Source organism: Terrapene carolina, unplaced genomic scaffold, assembly GCF_002925995.2.
Source record: "Terrapene carolina triunguis isolate 2854851 unplaced genomic scaffold, T_m_triunguis-2.0 Scaffold17, whole genome shotgun sequence".
NCBI lineage: Eukaryota > Metazoa > Chordata > Testudines > Emydidae > Terrapene > Terrapene triunguis.
In genome coordinates this window covers 10,195,737-10,222,188 of record NW_020664368.1, presented here as the reverse complement: position 1 = coordinate 10,222,188, position 26,452 = coordinate 10,195,737, and the positions used below count along the sequence as shown (strand labels likewise).

General features: G+C 42.4%; 1 protein-coding gene across 2 annotated transcripts in view; it reads right to left on the bottom strand.

Moving 5' to 3' along the window:
- Positions 1 to 1,443: 1,443 nt before the first annotated feature.
- LOC112104824 (tudor domain-containing protein 3) overlaps positions 1,444 to 26,452 on the bottom strand; it is a 265,871-nt gene continuing 240,862 nt past the window's right edge. Inside the window, exons 13-14 of one of the 2 annotated variants that reach the window (XM_024197380.3) lie at positions 10,387 to 10,521; positions 1,444 to 1,676 (exon numbers count right to left, since the gene is read on the bottom strand). In XM_024197380.3, coding sequence (XP_024053148.2) covers positions 10,402 to 10,521 — 120 coding nt within the window. In that variant the 3' untranslated portion in view covers positions 1,444 to 1,676; positions 10,387 to 10,401. Of the gene's footprint in view, positions 1,677 to 3,865; positions 3,901 to 10,386; positions 10,522 to 26,452 lie in introns of those variants that run through there. The other variant, XM_024197381.3, reaches the window with a different exon arrangement.

Genomic DNA, 26,452 nt, shown 5'->3' with positions numbered 1-26,452 from the left:
GCAGGACCCCAGTTGACATGCCCTTCCAACTTGACTGGGAACCACTGATGACTATTCTCTGGGAAAAGTTTTCCAACCAGTTATGCACCCACCTTATGGTAACTTCATCTAGGTTGTATTTCCCTAGTTTGTTTATGAGAAGGTCATGAGAGAGACAGTATCAAAAGTCTCATTAAAGTCAGAATATACCACATTTACTGTTTCCCACTTATCCACAAGGCTTGTTACTCTGTCAAAGAAAGCTATTAGGTTGGCTTGACACAATTTGTTCTTAACAAATCCATGCTGTTACTTATCACCTTATTATCTTCTAGGTGTTTTCAAATTGATTGCTTAATTATTTGCTCCATTATCTTTCCGGGTACAGAAGTTAAGATGACTGGTCTGTAATTCCCCAGGTTGTCCTTATTTCTCTTTTTATAGATTGGCACTATATTTGCCCTTCTCCAGGCCTCTGGAATCTCTCCCGTCTTCTATGACTTTTAGAAGATAATCGCTAATGGCTCAGATATCTCCTCAATCAACTCCTTGAGTATTCTAGGATGTATTTCATCAGACCCTGGTGACTTGAAGACATCTACCCTGTCTAAGTAATTTTTAACTTGTTCTTGCCCTTGTACACCACTTCAGTCCCACTTCAGCCATCAAAATAAGGCTTACATGGGACATGGGTGGTGCATAGGTCTTGTACTGCCTCTCTGCACAGGGATAAAATTTCACCCATTCTGCAATAAGGATTAAAGTGAAATGTAGCCTTCCTCACAGGGGGCCCCTTTGTCAAGCTTCAAAGAAGATTAATTAAAACATTTCCAACAGTAACTGAAGCAATAAAAGCAAAATGTGAAACTATAAGAAAAAGTGAGAATTTAATATTCAACAGTTCAAGTGTACTTTGTGTTCTCCTGTGCCTTTGAGTCTGTCCTTGGTGCTGTACGCCCAGTTAAAAGTACCTTGATGCAAAGGCATACCTTGCTGTGCCACGTTCAATATCTGTTTCCACAGCAAAGTACAATCAATTTTTTAAAAGGAAATGTTTGGCTAAAATTATTTAGGATATTACTGTTGAAATACTGACCAATTATCCTTCATTAGCCTTTTAAGCACATTTTGTGAACAGCATAGCATGCAAAGTCATAACTTTGGCCTTAGGTAATTTTGGAAAAGAAACATACCAAGCTGTGTGGGAATCAGTCCATGATTCCACTCTACAATAATTACTGGAGATGTTCTAACAAGTTTTAGAATGGTTATTCTAGAAAAATAAAATAATATTAAGGGCCCAATCCTGCTTCCATTTAATGTAGTAGGAGTTTTGCTGTTTTCTTTAATGGAAGCAGGATTGGATGCAAAGTCTACTCCAAATGAATAAAAAGGATCATACTGAAATTTAAGTAATATCCAAGGATAAGTAAAATATAAGGCAAAGAACAGAATAGTGCACCATGGGTTTATTGATGGGAGCAATAACAATTTGCTTTTTTCATATGTAAAAAGTATTTTGCTTCATACAACTAAGAACTTTAAAAAAAAATCTCGGGTGCTGGTCAGCTGTGGATTCCTCCTGCTCACACCAGCCATCTTTCTTGTATCCTGTTCCTCAGGAAAAGCCAGCAGTTCTTCTAGAAGTCTCGAGCACTGGGGGGCTGTTGATGACTTTTTTCCCCCCAAGAAATTTGCTAAATGAAAAAATAAGATACATAAGCTACAAAGCTCTCTGTTTTCTGTACAATTTCTATTTTTCATCCAAAAGAGTACATATCTATTCTATTGTACTTAGAGAAATAAGCCTTTAGAAGAGTAAATCTGAAGGTTATACTCCAATGCAATAGACATGACTGCTACTATACTACCAAAAAACAAAACAAAACAAAACAACCTCCCCCGCCCCCCCCCCAAATGTAACGCACAGAGAGCAGCATAGTGATCTACCTGAAAAAGATACTAAGAGGGCCTGTCTGATGGATGTCTTTGTCATGTTTGAAAACCCGTCTACTGCAATGTAAAGCTGATCTTTTTTTCACCTGTCTACACCTCAGACAGGCCAATTTCCTCTATAGATTCTGTTGGACTCATCACAAACTCCACAAAGCAAACCTAGTAAACTCAGTTAAATAGAGAGAACTTTGATATATACTTCAGTATCCAAACAGATTAGTGACCACAAAGTTCTAAAATTAAGCACAAATGCTTACTACTGAGATGGTTAAAAGTCTAACCCATTTCTGGAAAAGTAAACAGTTTATATTTAGTCATAGTTACCGAGATTTTACATTATAATAGGCAAGGAGAGCAAAATTTTTTGATCTAGTGCAAGTCAAGATTCATATTAGTCAGCGTGCAAATAATATAGTTTCATAATGAGTTGTAATGACAATGAATATTGGATATGCATAACCCCACTACATTTTATATTTGAACTGCATAAATACAAGTACATTAAGACTGAACTGCATTGGGACTGGTAACATTAGCCAAGGTGTAACAGTCTAAGCTGCCATTGGCCATTTATTACATTTGGCCAATAACCCCACGTTTTGGGCGAGAAATAGCTATTGGATGTATCTTTTTGAGCAAATTTTGAAATAAACAGCTTCTGTGCAGAATTGGAGGAGAGGAAATATCTGATTTCTTCAGCTAAGGAATAATGTTTTAAATTGTGAAGAAGAAGTATAGTGATATTTAAAACATATTATTAGGACTGTCTCTTAAAAGATGACAAAACATGCTGAGAAACTATTCAGCTTCACGAGACACCTTTTAAAAAAAAATCCTCTATTTTCTTTTAAAATAAATTATATATCAATTTTCTCTGCAGAATTTAATTACTAACTATAGATAGAGCGTGTTTAAGTTTGTTTTGTTGTGCAGATATTTTTCCACCTAAATATAGCCACTTAATTTAGAGAGATCCTGAAAAAAAATCCCATGTTTGACATTTTAGAAAAGCGTTAGGAAGATCGTATTTGCCACCCAGGATCAGACCAGCAGGTCCAGCTAATCCTGTATCCTGTCTCTGTCACTGGCCTGTACTTGAAGCTTCAAAGGAAGGTGTAAGGAGCCCTGTAGTAAACAATTACAGAATAATCTACTCATTGGGGAAGTTTCTTCCTAAGTCCCATCAGTTAGTGGTTTGCTTATGTTGTGAAATAGAGGGTTACTATCACCTCCCAGCCTGTATTTTCACCTATTATGCAACTGAGGATGTTCCCATTATCCATATAAATGCCTAATCCTTTTTTGAATCCTATTAAACTATAGGGATTAGATCTTGGCCCCACTGAAGTCAACGGGAAACTCCAGGATTTATCTCGCAGCAAAGATTCTTTTTAGTAGATTAAAATTTGATGACTTTCATTTTAATTAAATATCCTTTTGTTCTTGCAATATGAGGAAGGGTAAGAAGGAGCAACCAAATATAACTCTCTCTTTTTCATCTCATTAAACAATCCCAAAGCTTTTCAATCATTCTCTTATGGAAGATTGTCCATGCCTCTAACCATTATCCTCACCCATCTGTGGACTTCTATTACTCTTTCTATATCTCTTATGAAGTAAGAGTGATCACAGCTGAACATGGTATTCCAAGACAGATTGTACCATCAGTTCATATAATGAAAATACAGTATTTTCATTATCATTTCCTATTTTGTTAGCTTTATCGACAGCCACTGAACTTTGAACAGGGTTTTTATTAAGTTTTGCACAACACTCAAGTCATTTTTTTCCTCAGCAGCTACAGTTAATTTAGAATCCAGGTTTGTCTATACCCCACGAGGTTCGGAAATACATAAAGGTTTGTTTGCATTTTTAATTATCTGTGAAATTTCTGGTGTCGGTGACTCACTCACCTTTTCTCAGCCAATTTCTCAGTAAATATATTGGGCTATCAAAACAGAATCTCTAGAGAACACTAAACAGGGTGTCAATAATTAGCTCAATTATCACCTAGACACAAGCCAGGAATAAATTTTGTATGCCCAGTTGCCAAAACTAAAGGAATAATCCCCAAGAAAGCAGGGTATTTTAGCATCAGAAAAGAAAAGTATTTGTCCTTTCGCCTCAGAAACACAAATTAAATTTTACAAATTAATGGAGATATCCTATCTCCTAGAACTGGAAGGGACCATTGAGTCCAGCCCCCTGCCTTCACTAGCAGGACCAAGTACTGTTTTTGCCCCAGATTCCTAAGTGGCCCCCTCAAGGATTGAACTCACAACCCTGGGTTTAGCAGGCCAATGCTCAAACCACTGAGCTATCCCTCCCCCCCTAGGGATGTTCATTGCAGACTATGGGTGGAACATCCCCACTGCAAAACCCTACCCATGCCAGACCCATGTGGCTGTGTCCACAATGGTGCTGTATCAGCCTGTGCCCTGGGCTGGATTTCTAGTAGGATATCCCACGCAGTGCATTCAATTGTGCCACTCTATAAACTCATGCACAATTTATTATGGGAGAACTAGTCTCAGCACTGAGATTCCACCTGCTCAATTCCCTCTGCTGCCAGCTTCTCAGAGTTATCATCATAGAACTGTTGATTCTGCGTACATTCCCTGAATTATGGGTCTTACTGATATCACACACACAGCTTTACCAGAAGCCTGGTGTCAGCTTCCGACCAATTGGCAGCATGGAGGAAAGATTTCTTGGATGGCATCTCTGTTCAAATGGTGTGGAAATGCAGCAGAAATGGAGCAGGCAAACATGGGTGCAGAAGTGCAGTGCAGAAGAAAGGAGCTGTTAGACAAGTAGAACAGCCCAGATGGAACTGGGTGATTTGATTGGAGGACTAACAGCGCTCAGGTTTGATTATCCTGCATTCTCACTGCAAAGTTGGCAGATTTGCCAGGCTGAAGTGAAACCCAAGCTAAAGCCATGCCTGCTAATCTGTCTTAAAGCACCCTCAAAACTGGGTTAGAGGCTTTTCTGTGTGGACAGAAGGTGGTTTGGGTCAACACCCAGGTTATAGATAGGGCCCTACCGAATTCACCATCCATTTTGGTCAATTTCACAGTCATAGGATTTTAAAAATCATAAATTTCATGATTTCAGCTATTTAAATCTGAAATTTCATAGTGTTATAATTGTAGGGGTCCTGACCCAAAAAGGAGGTGGGGCGGGAGGAGAAAGGGGAGTGCTGCACGGTTATTATAGGAGGGGTTATGGTACTACTACCCTTACTTCTGCAAATGCTCCTGCTGCGGCGCTGCCTTCAGAGCTGGGCAGCTGGAGAGTGGCGGCTGCTGGCCAGGAGCCCAGCTCTGAAGGCAGAGCCAGAGCCAGCACCAGTGCAGAAGTAAGGATGGCATGATATGGTATTGCCACTCTTACTTCTGCACTGCTGCCTGCAGGGCTGGGCCCTCAGTCAGCAGCCGCTGCTCTCTGGCTGCCCAGCTCTGAAGGCAGCGCAGAAGTAAGGGTGGCAATACTGCAACCCTCCTAAAATAGTCTTGTGACCCACCTGCAACTCCTTTTTTGGTCAGGACCCACAATTTGAGAAATGCTGGTCTCCCCTATGAAATCTGTATCATAAAAGCACACAAAAGGGTAAAAGCACACAGTAGACCAGATTTCCTGAGGGGAGACCAGATTTCATAGTCCGTGACGCATTTTTCATGGCCGTGAATTTGGTAGGGCCCTAGTTATAGTCTAGATTAACTGCAGTGAAAACATACTCTAGAGCAGGGATCGGCAACCTTTGGCCCGCGGCCCGCCAGGGTAAGCCCCCTGGAGGGCCGGGCCAGTTTGTTTACCTGCCGTGTCCGCAGGTTCGGCCGATCGTGGCTCCCACTGGCCGCAGTTCGCTGCTCCAGGCCAATGGGGGCTGCGGGAAGTGGTGCGGGCCGAGGGATGTGCTGGCCGCCGCTTCCCTCAGCCCCCATTGGCCTGGGACGGCGAACCGCAGCCAGTGGGAGCTGCGATCGGCCGAACCTGCGGACGCGGCAGGTAAACAAACCGGCCCGGCCCGCCAGGGTGCTTACCTTGACGAGCCACATGCCAAAGGTTGCCGACCCCTGCAACGGAACTTAGAGCAGTATACTCCAAGCCATGTGAAGGAGGAAGAGGACAGCAGAAGCCAACCACAAATTTAAGTACTGCTTAATAAAAACAAACACACAAGAAAACAAGAGGCAAGTGAAAAAGATTCACTGGTTAATGCTCACCAAACATGATGCGATTTAAGACATCTCACTTCACTCATTACCAACCTTTGATCAACATTTAAAGATTGAAGGATTCATTAGATCCATAAGTAAGAAAAAAGCTAACAAGCGGGGCACACTTGATAACTCAGCTGTTAATAGCCACTGCATTGTTGTTTTAATTTAGTAACATCATGCATTTTGGGGGTCTAGAGATTGTATGGTTTGTCTTTTAAATTTGTTAGCATAGATGCCAGTTACATTTTCTGAGGATGAATCATCTCAATTTTAAAATAATACACTATTAATAAATTAATAAACTATAGCTGTAAAGAGATCTTCGCTAAAGATTCAGACCACAATGAAGATTTTTATGTGCTATTTTTTGTGCTGAAGTAAGGTATCCTTTCACCTGACAATTCCATGATAGGCTCATTGAGGCCTAGACTCTAATGCAAGAATTGTAGAGACTTTTTGTTGGGCTCAGCGAGTCGATAAAAAGGGGAAATTACTTGGCTGTGTACATTGCTCATAAAGTGGCTGGAGTGCAGAAGTCTTGGACACAGGAAGACAACACTGATTTCAGTAGAAATTTCACCTATGTATCTGAGAGGAGACTTTGGGTAACTGGACATGGAACAGAAGGAATAGGCATCTGAATAGGAAAAAACAGGAGCAGTCACCTGGCAATGAATTCCACAGATTGACTGTATCTTGTGTGAAGAAGTATTTCCTTATGTTTGTTTTAAACCTGCTGCCTACTAATTTCATTGGGTGACCTCTTGGTCATGTGTTATGTGAGGGGGTAAATAACACTTCCTTATTCACTTTCTCTACACCATTCGTGTCATATGCCCCCTCAGTTGTTGCTTTTCTCAGATGAATAGTCCCAGTCTTTTTTCTCTCTCCTCATATGGAAGCTGTTCCATACCCCTAATTATTTCTGTTGCCCTTCTCAGTACTTTTTCAAATTGTAATATATCTTTTTTGAGATGGGACGACCAGAACTGGACACAGTATATAAGGTGGTGATGTAGGATGTACTTATATAGTGGCATTATGATATTTTCTGTCTTATTAACTGTCCTTTCCTAATGGTTCCTAACATACTGTTAGCTTTTTTGACTGCTGCTACACACTGAGGCCTGGTCTACACTAACACCCCAATTCGATCTAAGGTACGCAACTTCAGCTACGTGAATCGACATACCTTAGTTCGAATTTACCGCGGTTCAGACGCGGTCCACACGCTGCAGGCAGGCTCCCCCGTCGACTCCGCGGTACTCCTCTCGCTGAGGTGGAGTACCACAGTCGACGGCGAGCATTTCCTGGTTCGACTTATCGCGTCCAGACCAGACGCGATAAATCGAACCCGGAAGTTCGATTGCCAGCCGTCGAACTACCGCGGTAGTGTAGACTTGGCCTGAGTGGCTGTTTTCAGAGAACTATCTACAATGACTCCAAGGTCTCTTTCTTGAGTAGTAATAGCTAATTTGGATCATATGGCGCCACTTCCCCTCCAGCGTGACCTACACTGGTATTCCTATATATTTTGTACTCTGGTATTAGCGTGACCAATACCATGATTCCACCAAGTTTCTGCAATGCCCATTATATCAATGTCCTAGTTCAATACCAGGCACTCAAGTTCACCCATCTTAGGGTACGTCTATACTTACCTCCGGGTTCGGCGGTAAGCAATCGATCTTCTGGGATCGATTTATCGCGTCTTGTCTAGACGCGATAAATCGATCCCGGAAGTGCTCGCCGTCGACGCCGGTACTCCTGCTCCGCAAGAGAAGTACGCGGAGTTGACGGGGGAGCCTACCTGCCACGTGTGGACCCGTGGTAAGTACTTTGTAGTTCGAACTAAGATACTTCGACTTCAGCTACGTTATTCATGTAGCTGAAGTTGCGTATCTTAGCTCGAACTGGGGGGTTAGTGTGGACCAGCCCTTAGACTTCTTGCATTTATATTCAAGAACTTACGAAATCTCTCAATATTTAACTGTCTGCCTTCATGTGATGGAATGGAATGGGACTCTTTTGTTTGTCTGTTTCTCTTCAATTCCTACATGTACTTTATCAACTTCTCTCCTCTCCTCTTTACTAGGATATAGAGTATCCCCATTAATAAATCCTCCCCTAAGGGATGTGTCTGTTCGAACAATGTGCTCCTTCAAACCTGTCAGCTTTCTCCCTGCCCTTAGTTTAAAAACTCCTCTATGGCCTTTTTAATTTTGCATGTCAACGGTCTAGCTCCATTTTGGTTTAGGTGGAGCTCATACTTCCTGTATAGATTCCTCTTTTCCCAAATTGTTCCCCAGCTCGTAATAAACCTAAATCCCTTCTCCAAACTCCATTATCTCATCCACACATTGAGACTCTGAAGTTCTGCCTGTCTAACTGGCCATGTGTGTGGGACTGGAAGCATTTCACAGAATACTACCACGGAGGTCCTGGACTTTAATCTTTCTTAGAAGCCTAAATTTGGCCTCCAGGACTTCTCTTCTACCTTTCCCTATGTCACTGGTACTTACATGTGCCACAACCATAAGCTCCTCCCGAACACTGCACATAAGTCTATCTAGATATCTTGAGAGGTCAGCAACGTTTGCACTCATCAGGAAATTCACCATGTGATTCTCCCGGTCATCACAAACCCAACTATTTGTATTTCTAATAATTGAATCCCCATTACTATTATCTGCCTTTTCCTAATAACTGGGATTCCCACCTAGGAGGGGCATCCTCAATGAGAGAGGATACCATGACATCATCTGGAAGTAAGGTCCCAACTATGAGATTGTTTCCCTCTGCTCCAGCTTGATGTTCTCCTTCCCCAAGATTTTCATCCTTCTCAACAGCACAGAGGCTGTCAGACTGGGCATGGGACTGCTCTACTGTGTCCCAGAATATTGTGTCTATGTACCTCTGTCTCTCTTATCTCCTCCAGTTCAGTCACTTTGGTCTCAAAAGTCTGCATTCAGTCTCTGAGGGCCATGATCTCCTTGCACCGAATGCATACACAGTGGCGGATTAGCCATTGGGCCAATGGGGTCCGTGCCCAGGAGCCTGGGCCAATTAGGGTGCCTCTGTGCCCTGACCCGCTGTGCCCACCCGGCACTCCTGCTGGGGAGCAGGATCAGGGCGCAGCGACTTGCCCCACTCTGCCTGCCTGGGGCTCCTGCTAGGGAGCAGGGGAAGCCCCTATGCCCCGATCCCATTTCCCCAGCAGGAGCGCCAGGGAGAGGGGAGGACTGCAGGTTGGAAGGGGTGGGGAGGGGCCCGCACTTGCTCTGGCCCAGAGCCTCACAAACCCATAATCCACCTCTGTGCACACATATGCCACCTGCCCACAAGGCAGGCAAACATACATGCTGCATTCAGTGCAATAAACTGGACAGCCCCCACTCTGCTGTCAATATTCAGGTATACCTCAGAAAAACATTCAGTGACAAAAACGCCAAATATATTTTTCATCTATCTATGTTCTGTCTACAGAATTGTACCCTATGTATGCACAATTTACAACCAAAAAGATACTGAGTCTTTATAGTCAAGGGGAAAAAGAACTAAATCAAAGGAAAATAGTATAAAATTTGTTGTGTAAAAGCTTTTTCTTCTGTCTGATTGCAAAGGGTTGATTCTGAAAAAACAGACATGAATAGTAAATCTTTATTTTAAAGATTACATATTAGGTTGTTTTATTATCAACTTGATAAAATATTTTAAAAGGAAAATATAAAACTTTTTAATTTAGTATAATTGTTAAAACAAGTATTTTACAACGACACTAAAAGACTTTAGCACATACATAAAGCTGTAATAACAGTCATTTCTAGGTGTGGATTTTTGGCTTATGCCGCATAAGACTTCTGAAAAATGCCATTATTACAATATAAAGCAGGCCATGTCATGTGTTATTGCTTACTTATTTTAATAAGACTTTTTATAAGAAATACCCATTTTTCCCCCTAGGAACTTTACATTGTAAATTTGGTCCTAGTACCTTATAATAGAAATTACTATAATTTATTGTACTTTTTCAACCTGCTCACAACTGGCAACTCAACACTCAACAAAGCTTCAGAAAATAATCCCACAAAGTTATTTTTCTTTTTAATTATGGTAACTTTGAACAGGTCAGATTATAACACTAAGGTACATACCCTTTGCCACAATGGATGCACTTTTGTTGAAACTGAAATCCACAAATAAAATGTCACTACTACATATTTACCTTTTATTTTTCCTATTAGTTTCTAGCCCTTGGGGGTTGATAAAACTGTTGGGTTGGTCGTGTGGACCGTCTTGGCTGACCATCACCTCCTCTGCGGAACTCTAGAGTTTGCTCATAAGTATCTTCCTCCTCCTCCTGCAGGTAAACAGCATTGTTTTAAATGTAGAGAGTAAATGAATGCATTATATACGAATAGAAACTGCTGCGTCTATGCTGATAATCACTCAGGAAACTACCATGACATGGAAACTGCCATAATGCCAAATTTTTTCAAAACTAGGAAATCAAATAGCAAAAAATTGAAAAGTTTCAAAACTAGACCTCAGAAATAGCAGGAAAAGGTTTTAAGAGACTTGCAGCAGAGACATACATGTATAAAAGTTCAAATCCTTTTCCAAAAGTCATACAAGCAACATAATCAAGAAGCAAGATAATTTTGCCAAAACCAGTGAAAGCTGGAGAAACTGGCCCTTGAGAGATTAGAAACATGGGGAGAATGTAACAAAGAGAAATTCAACATGGAAAAATGCAAGTGAAGAAATCTCGGGAGAAATGTCCAGAAATATAGATCTGAAACAAGAGGTATAAATCCATAAAGGAGCAATGCTGAAGAGGCCAACAAGCAACAGTGAACAGCAAATTAGATATGAATTTGCGATGTGCAGTGGTAATAAAAATAGCCTCTGTATATTCAAAAGTACCAAGTAATGGCACAGAGAAGTAATTACACACCTAGAATATTGCATTCTGTCCTGGGCACCTCAAAACAAGAAAGATATTGACAAATTACAGCGAGTTCACAGAAGAGCAACAAAAATAATTAGGGGGCTGGAGAGATTGATTTATGAAAGAAGATTAAAAAGAGCTAAATATATAGCTTCTCTAAGAAATATTTTAAGGTGCAAAATGTTAGCTGTCTACAAAACTTAAAGGGTGTATACATTAAGAATGGGGAAGAATTATTTTGAGTGGCACAAGAGGATATAAAAAATGGTTACCTATGTTTTTGTGACTGTTGTCCTTCGAGATGTGTTGCTCATGTCCATTCCATTCTAGGTGTGTGCACGCCCACATACCCAGTTGTCAGAGATTTTTGCCTTAGTGGTATCTGTAGGGTGGGCTGTCGCGCCGTCGAGTGCCACACTCATGCATTGGTATATTAGGCGCTGCTGACCCTACGGCCTCTCAGTTCCTTCTTGTCGGCAACTCCAACAGAGGGGTAAGGAGAGCAGGTAATGGAATAGGCATGAGCAACACATCTCGAAGAACAACAATTACGAAAAGGTAGGTAACCATTTTATCTTCTTCGAGTGCTTACTCATGTCAATTCCATTCTAAGTGACTCACAAGCAGTATCCTCGGAGATGGGCTCAGAGTTCACAGTATAGCGGCTTGCAGTACTGCTCTACCGAAACCAGCATCATCCTGGGCCTGCTGGGTAAGTGTATAATGGGAGGTGAACATGTGGACAGACAACCAGGTGGCCGCCCTACAAATATCCTGGATAGGCACTTGGGGTGTAGCCTGAACATATTATGTTGAGCACCCAATAGTCCAAGGTCAGTCATGACCAGGCCGACGGAAGGGGAGCATGTGGTTGAGGAAAGAGCAGGGGGGTGGATCCTGGGAAGTGACTGGGGTGCCGTCCTAGGGCGCATCCTCAAAACACCTGCTTCGGCTTCCTTGGCCTGTGGAAGAACAAGGCTGGAAGGAGGAAGGGGAAGACAAAGGGTGACGCCATTTAAATCCTTTGTGTCTATCCATCTTTCTGTAGGAGCTGGATGGGGGGACACCCTGGGACCTCGATGGAGGCGGAGGCAGCAGTGGATAGAACGGCTTTCTAGCCTGCTGGGGGGTGTGAAGACCCAAGGAACGGAGGGTGGCATGGGAGTCTTTAAGGCCGTGGAGCTGTGCGTTGGTCAGCTGCCAAAAGAGCCCTGCTCCCTCAAACGGAAGAGTAGTCTGCATCTCCTGGGACAGCCCAGAGGACTGTAACCAGGAGCTGCACCTCATGATCACCGTGAAGGGGACTACCCTGGCCGCCAAGTCCATAATGTCCCAGACCAAATAGAGAATGCTTCTTGCCCCTGCTTTGCCCTCATCCACCAACGCGGCAAACTCCTGGGCTCGGTCTTGTGGGAGGCCCTCCTTGAACTTGCTGATGGAGTCCCACAGGTTGAAGTTGTACCTGCCTAGCAGGGCCTGATGGTTAGACACCCGAAACTGCAGGCTGGCTGTTGAATAAATTTTCCTGACAAACAAGTCCAGCCTGTTGGCATTTATTTTTTGGTGTGCCACTTGCCTGGCCCTTTCATCGACGGCAGAAATGATCAGGGATCCCACTGGAGGGTGGGTGACAGGTACTCAAATCCCTTTGCAGGGACATAGTACTTCTTTTCCACCTTCTTGGAGGTAGGTAGAATGGAAGAGGGGGTCTGCTACAAAGACTTGGTAATTTTAAGGACCCCCTGGGTGGATGGGCAACGTAACCTGGGCTGGAGTGGAGGAGGGTATAACATTAAAGAGGTGGTCCGACTCCTCCGTTAGCTCCTCCGCCTCTAAGTTAAGGTTGGCAGCCACCCTTTTGAGCAGGCCCTGGTGCTCCTTGAAGTGGTCGGGGGGGGGGGGGGGGCTGCTCGTTTGCGATGGGGCCCATCACTGATTTGTCCGGAAATGACAAAGATGAATGCACAGCAGGGGGAGGGGCTGCTCCTTGGGCGTCAGGGCCTGCTGTGTTGCCCTGGCATCGGATTCAGCACCATGCTCTGACTTGGGTGCTGGCTGTGTCAGGGGTAGCTTGTCCGATGCAGCCTGGGAGGAACGGTGGGAGTACGGGACCGGCATAATAGGTACACCCCACCGGTGCCAGTACTGCAACTGAGCAGGCCATTGCCCCTGTCTCCATGCTGTCACCACCGCAGCAGCCGTGCCGATCTCACAGGCCGGTGGCGACCTTTTATAGGCGAGGGGCTGAGCTCCCCTTCAGGCTTGGACCATGTTCCTTCCGGTGACCGCTGACTGACCCTCATCGGCGACTGATAAGGAGAGGGTAAGAACTGGTGCCTGTCCAAAGAGTGGTACCAAGGAGCTGGAGACCAGTTCCGCGACCGGGAACAATCCTGAACTGGGGGGGCTCGACGCCTGGGAGACCACCTAGGCGATGATCTGCATTGTGGAGAACTCTGGTGGGAGGCCCGACAGTACCATGAATACGGGGATTGGTATCACGACTCAGGTGTCCCATGCTTTGCAAGTGGAGACCTTGACATCAGGGCCCTGTGTTTTCTAATTGGGAACTGGCTGCGGTGCCACGGTCTGAGGCTGTGGTGATGGGGACTGATGCTGCGGTCCAGGGATCGGGGATGCTCCACTGCTTTAGGGGATGGTCTCATAACTGGTTTCCCCATTAATACCGGGGCCTTGGCTGGGTCCGTCACCTGGCTTGGCGTCTGCAGTGCTGGTCGGCCTACTTCCTCTTTGGCCGCCAGGCCCGCTTCGGGCAAAGATGACCCTAAGATCTAACTAAGTGCCTATCAATTAACAACAAAGGAGACAGAACAATGGACTGAAAGAACTGCTAACGCTCTTGCGATGAAAGACAAGGCACTCTGACCAACCATCATGGGCGGTAAGAAGGAACTGAGAGGGCGTAGGGTCAGCAACGCCTATTATACAAACGCATTAGTGCGGTACTCAAGAGGGCATTACAGCCAACCCTACGGCAAAAATCTCCAACGACTGTGCACATGGGCACGCACACACCTAGAATGGAATCGACATGAGCAAGCACTCAAAGAATTAAGAGAAATGCCATGACAAAGGGAAAATTTTGGTGTAATATGAAGGGAAAAAATCCTGACCATGAAACCATGGTGAATAATGAAGATGACCGGTCACTGATTCAGAGTGATCTGAATTGCTTGGTAAACTGGGTGCAAGAAAACAATATGTGCTTTAATACAGCTAAATGTATACATTTAGGAACAAAGAATGTAAAGCCACACTTGCAGGATGGGGAACTCTATCCTGGGAAGCAGTGACTCTGAAAAAGATTTGGGGGTTCATCATGGATAATCAGCTGAACATGAGCTCTCAGTGTGATGCTGTGGCCAAAAGAGCTAATGCGATCCTGGGATGCATAAATAAGGGAATTTTGAGGAGTCATCGAGAGATTATTTTACCTCTGTATTTGGCACTAGTGTGAGCGCTGCAGGAATAGTGTATCCAGTTCTGGTATCCACAATACAAGGAGGATATGGAAAAATTGGAACGGGTTCAGAGAACAGCCATGAGAATCATTAAAGGATTAGAAAACAAGTCTTACAGTGATGGACTCAAAAAGATTAATCTATTTAGTTTAACAAGGAGAAGTTTAAGAAGTGACTTGATTACAATCTGTAGGTATCTATATGGGGAACAAATATTTAACAATGATCTCTTCAATCTAGCAGAGGAGGGTATAACATGATCAAATGTCTGGAAGTTGAAGCTAGACAAATTAAGACTGGAAATGAGTATATTTTAACCATCAAGGTAATATAATCATTGGAATAATTTACCAAAGGTTGTGGTGGATTCTCCATCACTGACAATTTTTAAATCAAGACTTGGATGTTCTTCTATAAGATTTGCTCCAAGCATTATTTTAGGGAAGTTCTAAGGCCTATCTTATACAGAAGATCACATACTAGATTATCACAATGATCCCTTTCAGGCCTTGGAATATATGAATCTATGACTGTTAAATAATCTCCCACCGGAGGTGGTGGAAGCTCAATTTCTTGGGGTATTAAAACTAGCCTGGATGAAGCACTAAGTGTACTGTAGAAAACAATCTTGCTCTGGGGATTGGCAAGATGACCAACCCAGGTTGCTTTCCTTTCTGATTTGATGCCTCAAAGAGGAATCCCCTGCTCAAACACAGCACATTCAGTTCAAGAAAACAGTTATTTTTGTACTGAGGAGTTTTTCAGACAAACAGGATAGTGGGATTGTGAAAAATTGAAAAGGGGGACATTATTGGTTGATCCCAACCCTTAATCCTATGTTACCCATCACTGAACACAAACTAGAGGAGACTATTAGCTTTTTGCCCTATAAAGTTATGAATTAAAGGGGTACAGGGAAATGTTAGCTCAAGAGGCGGAATAGGTGTATTAAGAAAGCCACTTAGGAAACGGAGTCCTGCATAGTGAGTAGATCACTTTTGGTTCTCTCTTGCTGGCTGTTTTCCTCATAATGAATAGGAATATAAATCAATACCAAAAAAGAAGACAAGTGAGAACTAGGATAGAAAGACTAAGAGGAAGAAAAAGCATCTTTAATTCTGTCAAATACTATAACTAAGGAGGCAGACGTACTGGTTTCTTAAAAGTTGAGTAAGAAGCCAAAAGTCTTTAGAACCGAAATATCATGCTTTTCCTCTCCTATAATGCAGTGTGCAGTTAACAAAGAGTTAAATGGAAATTAATCTGTAATCTGTTTTCTAAACAGACTGAATGATTTGGAGGTTATTTTAGAAATGCATATTATTTTCAAAGATTTTTCCTTTTTAGCTGTCCAGCTGCTTAAATGAAGATCCCCTTTGTATAAACAAGGTTCTTGGACACAGCTAAGTTTCCTAGGGCACAAATGGATTTGATTGCCCTATGAAGAAGGGCCAAGAGAAGAAAACAGAATTTCCTGTACAGACAGAGAAGGGACATGTAGGTTTTTTTTTTTTTTTTTTTTTTTTTTACATTTTATGGATTCACCATATCCAAAAGCAAAGAACAAATGGGTTCTGGCATAAAAGCTCATTCAAATCAATACACAGCATATTGCACCTAATACTATAACATTCTTCATAACATGAAATAACATTAACAACATCAATTTCTCACAAACTCATAATGAGAAAAGAAGTAAAGAGAATGTGAAGAAGAAGGGGAAAGAAGGGTGATTATTTTAATCTGTCTTGCATACAAAGTATTTCAAAATGTTTTGCAATGACATATTAGTGATGTATAACTTTTCACATTAATTATTGTAAGAGCAGAAGGACAAATGTAGGAACATGGAGTAGCAGGCAAAAGGGTGGTTATTTTTATCATTTGAACACCTGCTCCTATTTAATCTCAAGGATAAACAAATTACTAGAATTAACAAAAACATTGTCTTGACTAAAAGACAGTTTAAACCCATAAGGAGTGAAAGCTAGCATTATAGCACAACCTTTTGTGCCTTAGTCAAAAATTTTCAGAGACTGTAGGTTGGACACTGTGGATTTGGATATCTCGCCTTCTGTTATCTGTAAAGGTTTTAGCCTTTCTTTAAAGTTGTATCTATTTTTCAATAGTTCATCTCTGACAGTGTCCGGCAATTGTTTAGCCCTCAAATAATCCCTTGCAACAGAACAAATATGGTTGATAGCTCTCAGTACGAGACAGAGCTGGAATATTAGTTTCACTTGCACAGAAGTTGATCAGTGTTTATGAAGGTACAGCTGTAGTTTTATGTTCTCAATTCTGTGATGTAACCGTGTTTTGAAATATTTTAGTTCGTTAACAGATGCTTTATATTGGTCTTGTGGTTAAGTCTGAGAATCGGGAGTCAGAAGATTGGGGTTCTATTCCTGGTTCTGACACCAACTTCCTTTTTGACTTCTGACCAGTCACTTAAATCTTTTTGTGCCTCAATTTCCCTATTAGCAAAATGGGGATAAAATACTTGCCTACTTCACAGGGGTGTTGCAACTCTCAGTTAACTTTAATTAGTAAAAAACTTTGACTATGGATGGAAGATGCTATAGAAAAGCAAAGTATTATCTCTGAAGTACCTCCCTTTAGGTCTCTCTCATTCATTCTAAGGAAAATGCAATAAAGAAAGGGCTAGATCATGGCTTTTCAGACACTGCAGAATTGGGGTTGGAGAAGAGGAAGCTCTTAGAATCATCCCGGAGCAGAATACCTCCTGGAGCATAAGGTCAGCATGTACCGAGGCATCAGACTGTAGAAGGCACTTGACCCACCTGGGGCCAACTCTGAAGTAGTTTAAGGACTATTGCCCTGCCCCTGCCCTTGCCCTAGAACTACTGGCAGCATTATACCCTCTTGTTCCTTGCAGTTCCTGAGTTTAAAAAATGTGACTGTGCCTATTCACAAGCCCCTGTACGATCCATGTTGCATCTCCTTCCTCTACCCTCTAAAAAGTTTCTGTGTTAAAACACAGTTCAAATAAATATGACCCCTGAACAATACACTACTCTAAATCCTCGTGACAGACTAATATAATTAATACCAAGAGTTTCTTTTCATGCCAAGATTCTCTGACTGATTGCACCCTTTCTTTCTTTATTTTTGTTAGTGACAAATTAAAACTTCCATTGTAGATACTAACTGGACAACAACTGAGTGGGACCAGGGAAAACAACGTAATGGATGAAGAGAACCTTCCAAGAATACAGTTTGTTCAACAACTGTTACCAAATATGTTTGACAAAACAAATGTGTTTAATGGCCTATGCAATGAAATCCTTTTCAGCTATCCACCTACAAGGTTGCCTCCAGTCAATCATTCTGTGTAATTGTATTGTATTATGAAAAGCTTACCAAAAAAACTGTGTGCGCTAGAAAGGGGGAAACACCTGTCACAAATCACAGAACTCTCCACTATTTACCAAACTATGTATTATTGTCATTAGATTCATGTTCTTGAAAACAAATTTAGTATGTATCAGTGTTGGTTATTCTAAATTTGCAGATAAAGCAAACACAGTTAACAATGACATTTCAGCACCTAATTAACCCACTTTCATTTCTGCAACACTGAGCTATATAAAATACAGAAGGTTTTTCACCCTCCACAGGAAAGAAAATAAGATCTACAATATAACAAACTAAAGTAAAGTAAGTCTTAGGACCTAAACCATGAAACCCTATTTTATACCATAATCAGACTTTTACTACTGTCAGTGTGAAATTATTTAAACTTTGAGATGCTGAAAACTTTAATAGGAAAGTTTCCTGATTTTTTCATCATTGTCAATTTTCAGTTTTTGTTAGTGTATCTTTCTTTCTAAGTTACGGAATCAGCAGAACTAAAAGCAAAAAGTTTTTTATACATTTATTTACTTGCCAAGAGAATGAAGACAGATGCAATCTGAGATTTCCTACAATTCCCTGCCAAAGTCTTCAACCCTAAAATAAAAAGACTACCCTTCTTAAGAATAAAGAATTAACCTGGTCTGTCTGTTAAATGTAGGTTTCTCTGGAACAGACAGACTAAACTGCACAGAATTGTGGCTGAAGGTTTAGCAATGTATTCTAGTATTTTTCAAATGAGTGTAGTGAATCAGCCATCTCATTTTAACAGCCTAAGCCAGGCTTGAAGCTATTCAGTAGTTGCGTATACCATGAAAAACACTACACATTATTTCACAGGAGTGATAGTCTTTCCTCAAAAAAACCCCAGACTAAATAAATTAAAGAATGAATTACCTTTCACCCATAATGAATGGGGTCTCGTTGTAAGGATGACACGCACTTCAGAGTAAAGGTCATTGATAAGGTATAACAAGAGAGTTTTCACAATACCTGGCTTGTACAAAGCCTCTGTTCTTAATGCTGTTGGTCCTTGGAACCCCAGAAACACAACTGATCAGTCCAAATTAAAACTAAAAATTGAGTAAGACAAATTTTACGGTACTGTCATTCCATTATAAATATAGTGAAGAGCTGAAGGTGCACACATTCCAATTCAGTTAGCTTTGCTACAATACAGTCTGTAGTGAAATGTAAAACAAAAACAACCCCCCCCCACCATTTCTCCCTCTTCTTTGAAGCCTTGGGTGACACAAAAGGAGGCTTTGTAACAAGTGATAATGACAGAGAGATAATTTACTAAACAACACTTCATCTGACTCTTCCCTCTTCTTTCCCTGCATCCTCTCCCAATCTCTTTCCTCTCTCCAATACCTGGTTCTCCCGCCTCTGCTCACAATCTCCCACCCTCATCTGTTGATGTCTTGTCCCTTGTTAGCTGCTTGCCTTCTGACCTTCACTCCTTGTTTGATCTCAAATGCTAAAACAACTGTCTCACGCACCAAAATGACCACTTGATTGACCTTATCTTCACTATGTATATCTCCTTCTCTGATTTCTACATTCCCTCTCTGCCACCAGCACTTCACCTCCTTGACCACTGCCCACCCATCTATTCTTTCATGGCTAGCTACCTATCCATTTATGCCCAGGACTTCTCTGCCTCTCTAACTCATCTCCGTCTGTGGAATCTGCTGTCAGATCCTTCCATTCCTCTTTGTCTTTCCTCTTCCAGCACAAAGTCCATCCTTTGGGTCACAAATGCATTTCCAAGATCCACTTACTTGTTGCTGCTCCTGAACACCTCTGGAGAAGGTCCCGGGGGGGAAGGGATAGCTCAGTGGTTTAAGCATTGGCCTGCTAAACCCAGGGTTGTGAGTTCAATCCTTGAGAGGGCCATTTAGGGATCTGGGACAAAAATCTGTATGGGGATTGGTCCTTCTTTGAGCAGTGGGTTGGACTAGATGACCTCCTGAGGTCCCTTCCAACCCTGATATTCTATGACCACATAAATTACTTATATTACAAATTTGCTGTCCTCCTTCAGTTATGCCACATGCCTTGACTAACAACACTGTTTCTCCAGCCTCACTGAGTCATGTTCACAATTGATTATTTATTAACTTTGACTGCCTCCAAGATCCCGCCTGCCCTCTTCTCCTTTTCTGTACAAGATCTTGCCAACTCTTACAAATATCTACATGATCCTCTATGATCTACCACCTCCTCCAGAACTCTTTATCCTCTTTCTCCATCACAAACAGAGAGGTTTCTCATTTGCTCTCTGCCCCTAATACTTATATTAAAATTGTATATATTTGACTGTCTCCATCTTCCCATCTCTTTGTATGTTGTTTGTTTCCCTATATTGTAAGCCCTTTGGGATAGGATCATGTCTACCTGTTTGCACCACACCCTGCTGCAATGGGCCCTAGTCAGGACCTCGGACTCTACTGTAACAAATATTAAATAATAATAATAATGAATACATAAGGAAAATTACACAAGGCCGAAGCAGGTACAAAGCAATCAGTTAAATGCACAAACAGAAAAAAAAAGTAGTTACTGGCTTTTGTAACTGTTGTTCTTCGAGATGTGTTGCACATGTCCATTCCAATGTAGGTGAGTGAGTGCCGTGAGCATAGTTGCTAGAATTTTTTCCCTTAGTGGTATCCGTCAGGTTGGCTCTAGCGACCTCTGGTGCCGCACACTCATAGCGCCGGTATAAGAGGCCCTGCCAAGACTGCACCCTGCAGTTTCTTCTTACCAACCACTCAGAGAGGGGCTGGTGGGTGGGTCTTGGATAGGTATGTAAATATCATTTTAAAAGATAACCATTTAAATGATTAAAACTATATCGTTTAACTGGGTAATCGATTAAAGGGAAAGGGGCAGGGGCTGCTCCAGCCATCTGGCGCAGCTAGGGCTGCTCCAGCCATCTGGCGCAGCTGGGGCTGCTCTGGCCGGTGCGCAGGGGGTTAATGGTTAGGGTGGGTTAATGGTCAGACTAATTTAACTGTTTAATATTTTACACCCCTAGTCTCAAAATGGACATATACAACAGCTCAAACAACAACAGTTACAAAAGGTCAGTAATCAGTTTTCCTCTTCAAGTGCTTGCACACATCCATTCCAATGTAGGTGACTCACAAGCAGTTGCACCAGAGGTGGCTTGGAGTTCAAGGAGAAGCTGCAACATAGCGTGGCCAAAGTGGGCATCATCTCTAGATGTTGAGTGATGGCATAGTGCGCTGAGAACATGTGCACCAAGGATTGCAGCCCTCAGATATCTTGGATAGGAACTTGAGCTAGAAAAGCTGCCAAAGAAGCCTGAGACCTTATGGGATGAGCAGTCGGGTTCAGTGGAGGGGGGCCCCTGCGAGGTCATAGCATGCCTGGATACATGATGTGATCCAAGATTAAATTATCTAAGCGGAGATGGGGAGCCCCTTAATACTTTCAGCTATCGCTATGAAAAGCGGTGTTGATTTACAGAATGGTTTGGTCCTCTGATTACAGAATGCCAGGGCCCGTATGACATCCAGGGAGTACAGACGTTGTTCTTCCCTATCTGCATGTGGCTTAGGATAGAAAACTGTCAGAAAAATTGATTGGTTGCAGTGGAATTGAAAAAACACTTTTGGGAGGAACTTTGGACGTGGGCATATCTGCACTTTATCTTTGAAGAAGTTTGTATATGGGGGCTCTAAGGTGAGGGCTCAGATCTCTGACAGTCTCCTGGCCGATATAATGACCACCAAAAAAGCCACCTTCCAAGAGAAGTGTAACAGCGAGCATGTTGCTAGTGGCTCAAAGGGTGGGTCTGTTAGTTTTGACAGGACAAGGGTTAGGGCCCGGGGGGGAACTGGTTCCCTTATCTGAGGGAATATCCTCACCAGGTCTTTGAGAAAATGAATTACCATTTCGTGTGAGAAAACCGACCTACTGTGATGAAACGCTGAAATGGCTGCCAGCTGAACCTTGTTTGAAGAGAAGGCCAGTCCTTACTGCTTCAGAAACAGAAGATATTCCAGAACAAGCTGCAATGAGAACTGCATGGGCAGAACTCTGTGATGGAAAAACCAGATGGAGAATCGTTTCCACTATGCCAGGTACGTTGCCCTAGTGGAGGGTTTTCTACTGCCCAGAAGGATGCTACGAACCTGCTATGAGCAAGCCTGCTCTTCAGGGTTCAGCCATGAAGGTTCCAGGCCATCAGATGAAGCGAGCTGAGGTTTGGGTGGAGCAGCTGATGATGGTCCTGTGTGATCAGGTCTGGGTGCAGCGGAAGCTGGATTGGGGCCTCCACTGAAAGGCGTACAAGGATAGTCACGCCGGAGCTATCAGGAAGACCCGTGCTCGGTCCTGCTTAATCTTCATCAGAACCTTGTGAATCAATAGGATGAGGGGGGGGGGCATAGAACAGGGAAGTCATCCATGCTAACAGGAAAGGTGTCAATAAGAGGCCTGGGGCTGTGACCCCCTAGGGAGTAGATCTGCTGGCATTTTCGGTTGTCGTGGGTGGCAAACAGGTCTATATGGGGAGTCCCCCACTCTTGAAAGATATCCCTTGTGATATCTGGGTGAAGGGATCACTCGTGGTGACTGGAAAGGGACCTGCTGAGGCGGTCTGCAAGCTGGTTCTGTGCACCAGGTAGGTAAGATGCTTCTAGGCTGATTGAATATGAAATGCAGAATTCCCAGACGGACTGCCTCCCAACATGGGGAGGGGGGAGGAGTGAGCTGCGCCATGCCTGTTGATGTAGTACATGGCTGTTGCATTGTCTGTGAGAACCAAGACTGTCTTGTTTCTGATGTGGGCCAAAAACAGGCCAGGAGGTCTGCCCTGAGTTCCCTGATATTGATATGGAGTGAAAGCTCCTCTCGACACCACAGGGCTCAGGTCTTGAGATGCCCCAGGTGGACTCCCCAACCCAGCACCGAGGCATCAGAGACCAGATATGTGGATGGCCGGCACCTCACAAAAGGTACTCCCACCATGTCACTGAGTCGAGGACTCGAGATGGAATGGTGAGCATCATGTCCAGATATGTCTGGAAGGAAAGTATACTGTGGCCAACCAGGCATGGTGAGGTCTGAGCCACAGCCTCGCATGTCATACCACATATGTGCACATATGGTACCCTGAACTGCCCGGTACACTGTCTGCTGGAGGATGGTGCATTCCTTGCTGAGGTATGCAAGATCAGCGTGGGTGCCAGTGCCACTGGTGGGGACTGTAGTGGTATTGGGGAGGAAGAGCGGCCCGACACAGGTCTCGCACTGTCCCAGTCCCCTTGCTTGCTCCCTTTTGGTACCAGGGAGTGACTGTCTTGGTGCTTGCAATGCCTCCTTAGGCACTGGCAAGGAGGAATGGTGCTGAGACTCCCTACTGGCGGGATGTGCGCTCGGTACCGAAACGGAGATGCTCAGTGCTGAGTGTGATTGCGACTCTGATGCTGGTCTCAGTGCTGCCTCCATCAGGGTCTTCAGCCTCACTGCCTGGTCTTTCTGGGTGCAGAGCTTGAACTCACTACAGATCTGTCAGCGATCCTTCCTGTGAGCTTCCCCTAAGCAGCTGAGGCAACTCAAGTGCGGGTCGCTCAATGGCATCAACTTGCCACAGGAAGAGCAGAGCTTAAAGTCTGGTGACTGAGACATATCCCAGCACCGGGAAGTCGATAAGCCTCTCCAAAAAGTGTAGAGGTGTCCAAGAACTCTACCTACTAAACTTACTAAAACTACTTTTTAGTTATTTTTAAAAATCAAATAAATTTCCACACATCTAACTAACTACTAAAAACTATATACACAACAAATGAGAGGAAACCACTGGAAAAGATTGCTGAAACAACGAGGGAAGGTCCAGCAACTGTCATGAGCGATAAGAAGGAACTGAAGGGTGCAGGCTCAGCAGGGCACCTCATTCCGGTACTATGAGTGTGCAGCACCAGGGGGCACTAGAACCGTCCTGACAGATACCACTAAAAGAAAAACTTCTGGTAACTGTGTATTGGGTGTGCACACACCTACATTGGAATGAACATGTGCAAGCACTCCAAGAACAACTATTGTTATAACTATTTGGGATCAGTGTAGGAGAGGGAGGGTGGAGCATATTAGCATTCTTTAGCTATTTACAATAGTTCATTTCTTTGAAAAAATGTCAAAATAAATCACACAGTATTTGCACTAGCATTATGTGAATTTCCTACAGTACATAAATATTTAGCTTCTTAGCAAACTGCTCTCCATCTCTAAACGCCTATCTTAAGGGCCTGAAGTATTGCATGGAGTATCCTGCGTGAAGTACTACAATCTAAATCATACCCTGAAAGGAGGCAGTTTTTTGCCAAGGAGAAAGAAGGCCACAAACTCATAGGGTAGAGGAAGGGAAGAAAACTAAATTAAACCTCAGTCCTTGAAAGGTCTTGAATAAAAGGCAAAAGGCTTATAAAAATTAACAGGGTACTGTTTTAACAGCCTTAAGTGTTATTGCAATTTCAAGTAGCCTTAAACCAGAAGGTAAATCTAAAATTTCAAATAAACGAATGTATTAACAAAACACACACTTGTATCCATTAATCTAACAGGAAAGGTTAAACCGATCTGGCCACCTCAGCACTGTAATACTCTTCAAAATACAGATATTATTATAAAGGACAAGATAGCCCAGGAGTGTATGTCTGTGCTACACAGTTGCTAATCTGGATCATTACTTTGAGGCTGTAGATGCGTGGAAATTTATTTGATTTTTAAAAATAACTAAAAATACATCTGTCCAAGGCTGTAGGCACCATAACACACAATTAACACCACAATTTAAATTTCAGCAGGATTAAAATGATCAGTTCAGCAGATCAACTAGACTGTCACCTACCAAAACATTTTTCTATCTCTATATAATCTAAGAGACCTATCTTCAGTCTTCTTCTAAAGCCCTATCAATCAGATGTTTTTTGCAGAGCATTGAAAGATTATGATATATCATTTCATTTTACTCAAAAGCTTAGTTTAGAAGCTCATTTAATTAAGAATTATGGGATTGTACAATAGTCACTTTGGGAAAAAACATGATATTACACAGTGATGAGAATGTAATTTGAGTTTGGGATTAGAAAGAATATAAAACCATAACCAAAATAACTGTATTACTATATGCTTGTTTTTCTTACAAGATAAATTAAAAGGATAGGAAGGGAGGAAAGGGGGTAATAGCGAAAACTAACACTATTATAACTGTACATTTCAAAACATTTGTAATTAATTTCAAATTAGAAGATTAATTTGCATAAAAGACAAATTATGCAGAAAGTAAAATATCTGTTATTATACTAAAAAAATTCAGCCTGATTTGTATGATTAACCCGAGTTTGAATATCCTTCCCATAAATCACATAAATTACCTTTCAAAATTTAACAAACTTCACACAAAGAAATCCATATGAGACCACATGAAAAATCAAGTGTAACAGCATGTTAATGAAATAACTTCATGGTAGTCTTAATTCCTGACTAGCAAATGACTTGTATCTTAATGAATGGGATGGCATCAGTCTGTTGTGCTGATGCAGTTTGGAGCAATGCAAATACCATGGATCATTCACATAAGCCTTGACCATAGCACGGCCTGCACATGTGGAAATGACACATGGAAACATTGCAGCATTAAGTCCATAAAAAGAAAGAAATCCACATCTCTGCCCTTGCACACATCTGCACCTCTGTGTTACCTTAGATCACCCTGCCTGTTTCACATAGCCCATTACATTTGCAATGTATCCAATGGCACAGTAGGAATTTCTTTATTGTGCAGAACATTGTAAACCTTCTCTTGTAATTATTTCAGTATAGTGGCTTCAGTCATTAAATTCTGGATTCTTGTTCTCATAAACAAAACCAGTATACACCTATATAATTAGACACTTGAGTTTCCTAAGACAATGTTTTCTAGTTAGAAAGTCAAAGAGGATCCTAAAAGGTTTTACCTACCTGTTTACTTTGGGCACAATATCTGTAGCACATTTATTTCTGCCTTTGTATTTAGAGTACTGAAGTTTGACTTGGAAGTCCTAGACAAATTTAGATTGATCAGGTGAATCTCCCTCTACCCTTCCTGGCCAAACACATTATGAAAACAAGGAATTGGGAAACCTTCTCTTTGGAGAGACCACACAGATTCCTTCCAACTCAGTTTTAAAAGACTCTGGGCTGCTTAAAATTCCTTCAAGGCCAAGACCAAGTGTTTCTAATGGGTCCAGGCTTTCCTTCTCTTCCTGTTCTTCCTGACATCTTTTGTACAAAATTGCAGCTTCCATGCATTAATAGGATAGATTCTAATTAGCTCACTGGATATAAATCCTGTAATCCACCCATCATCGCCAGGCCAATTATCTAAGAGGTCAGTATTGAAAGACTAGGCAAGGTTTAGCTGTTTAAAAAGAAAGAAAGAAAGAAAGAAAGAAAGAAAGAAAGAAAGAAAGAAA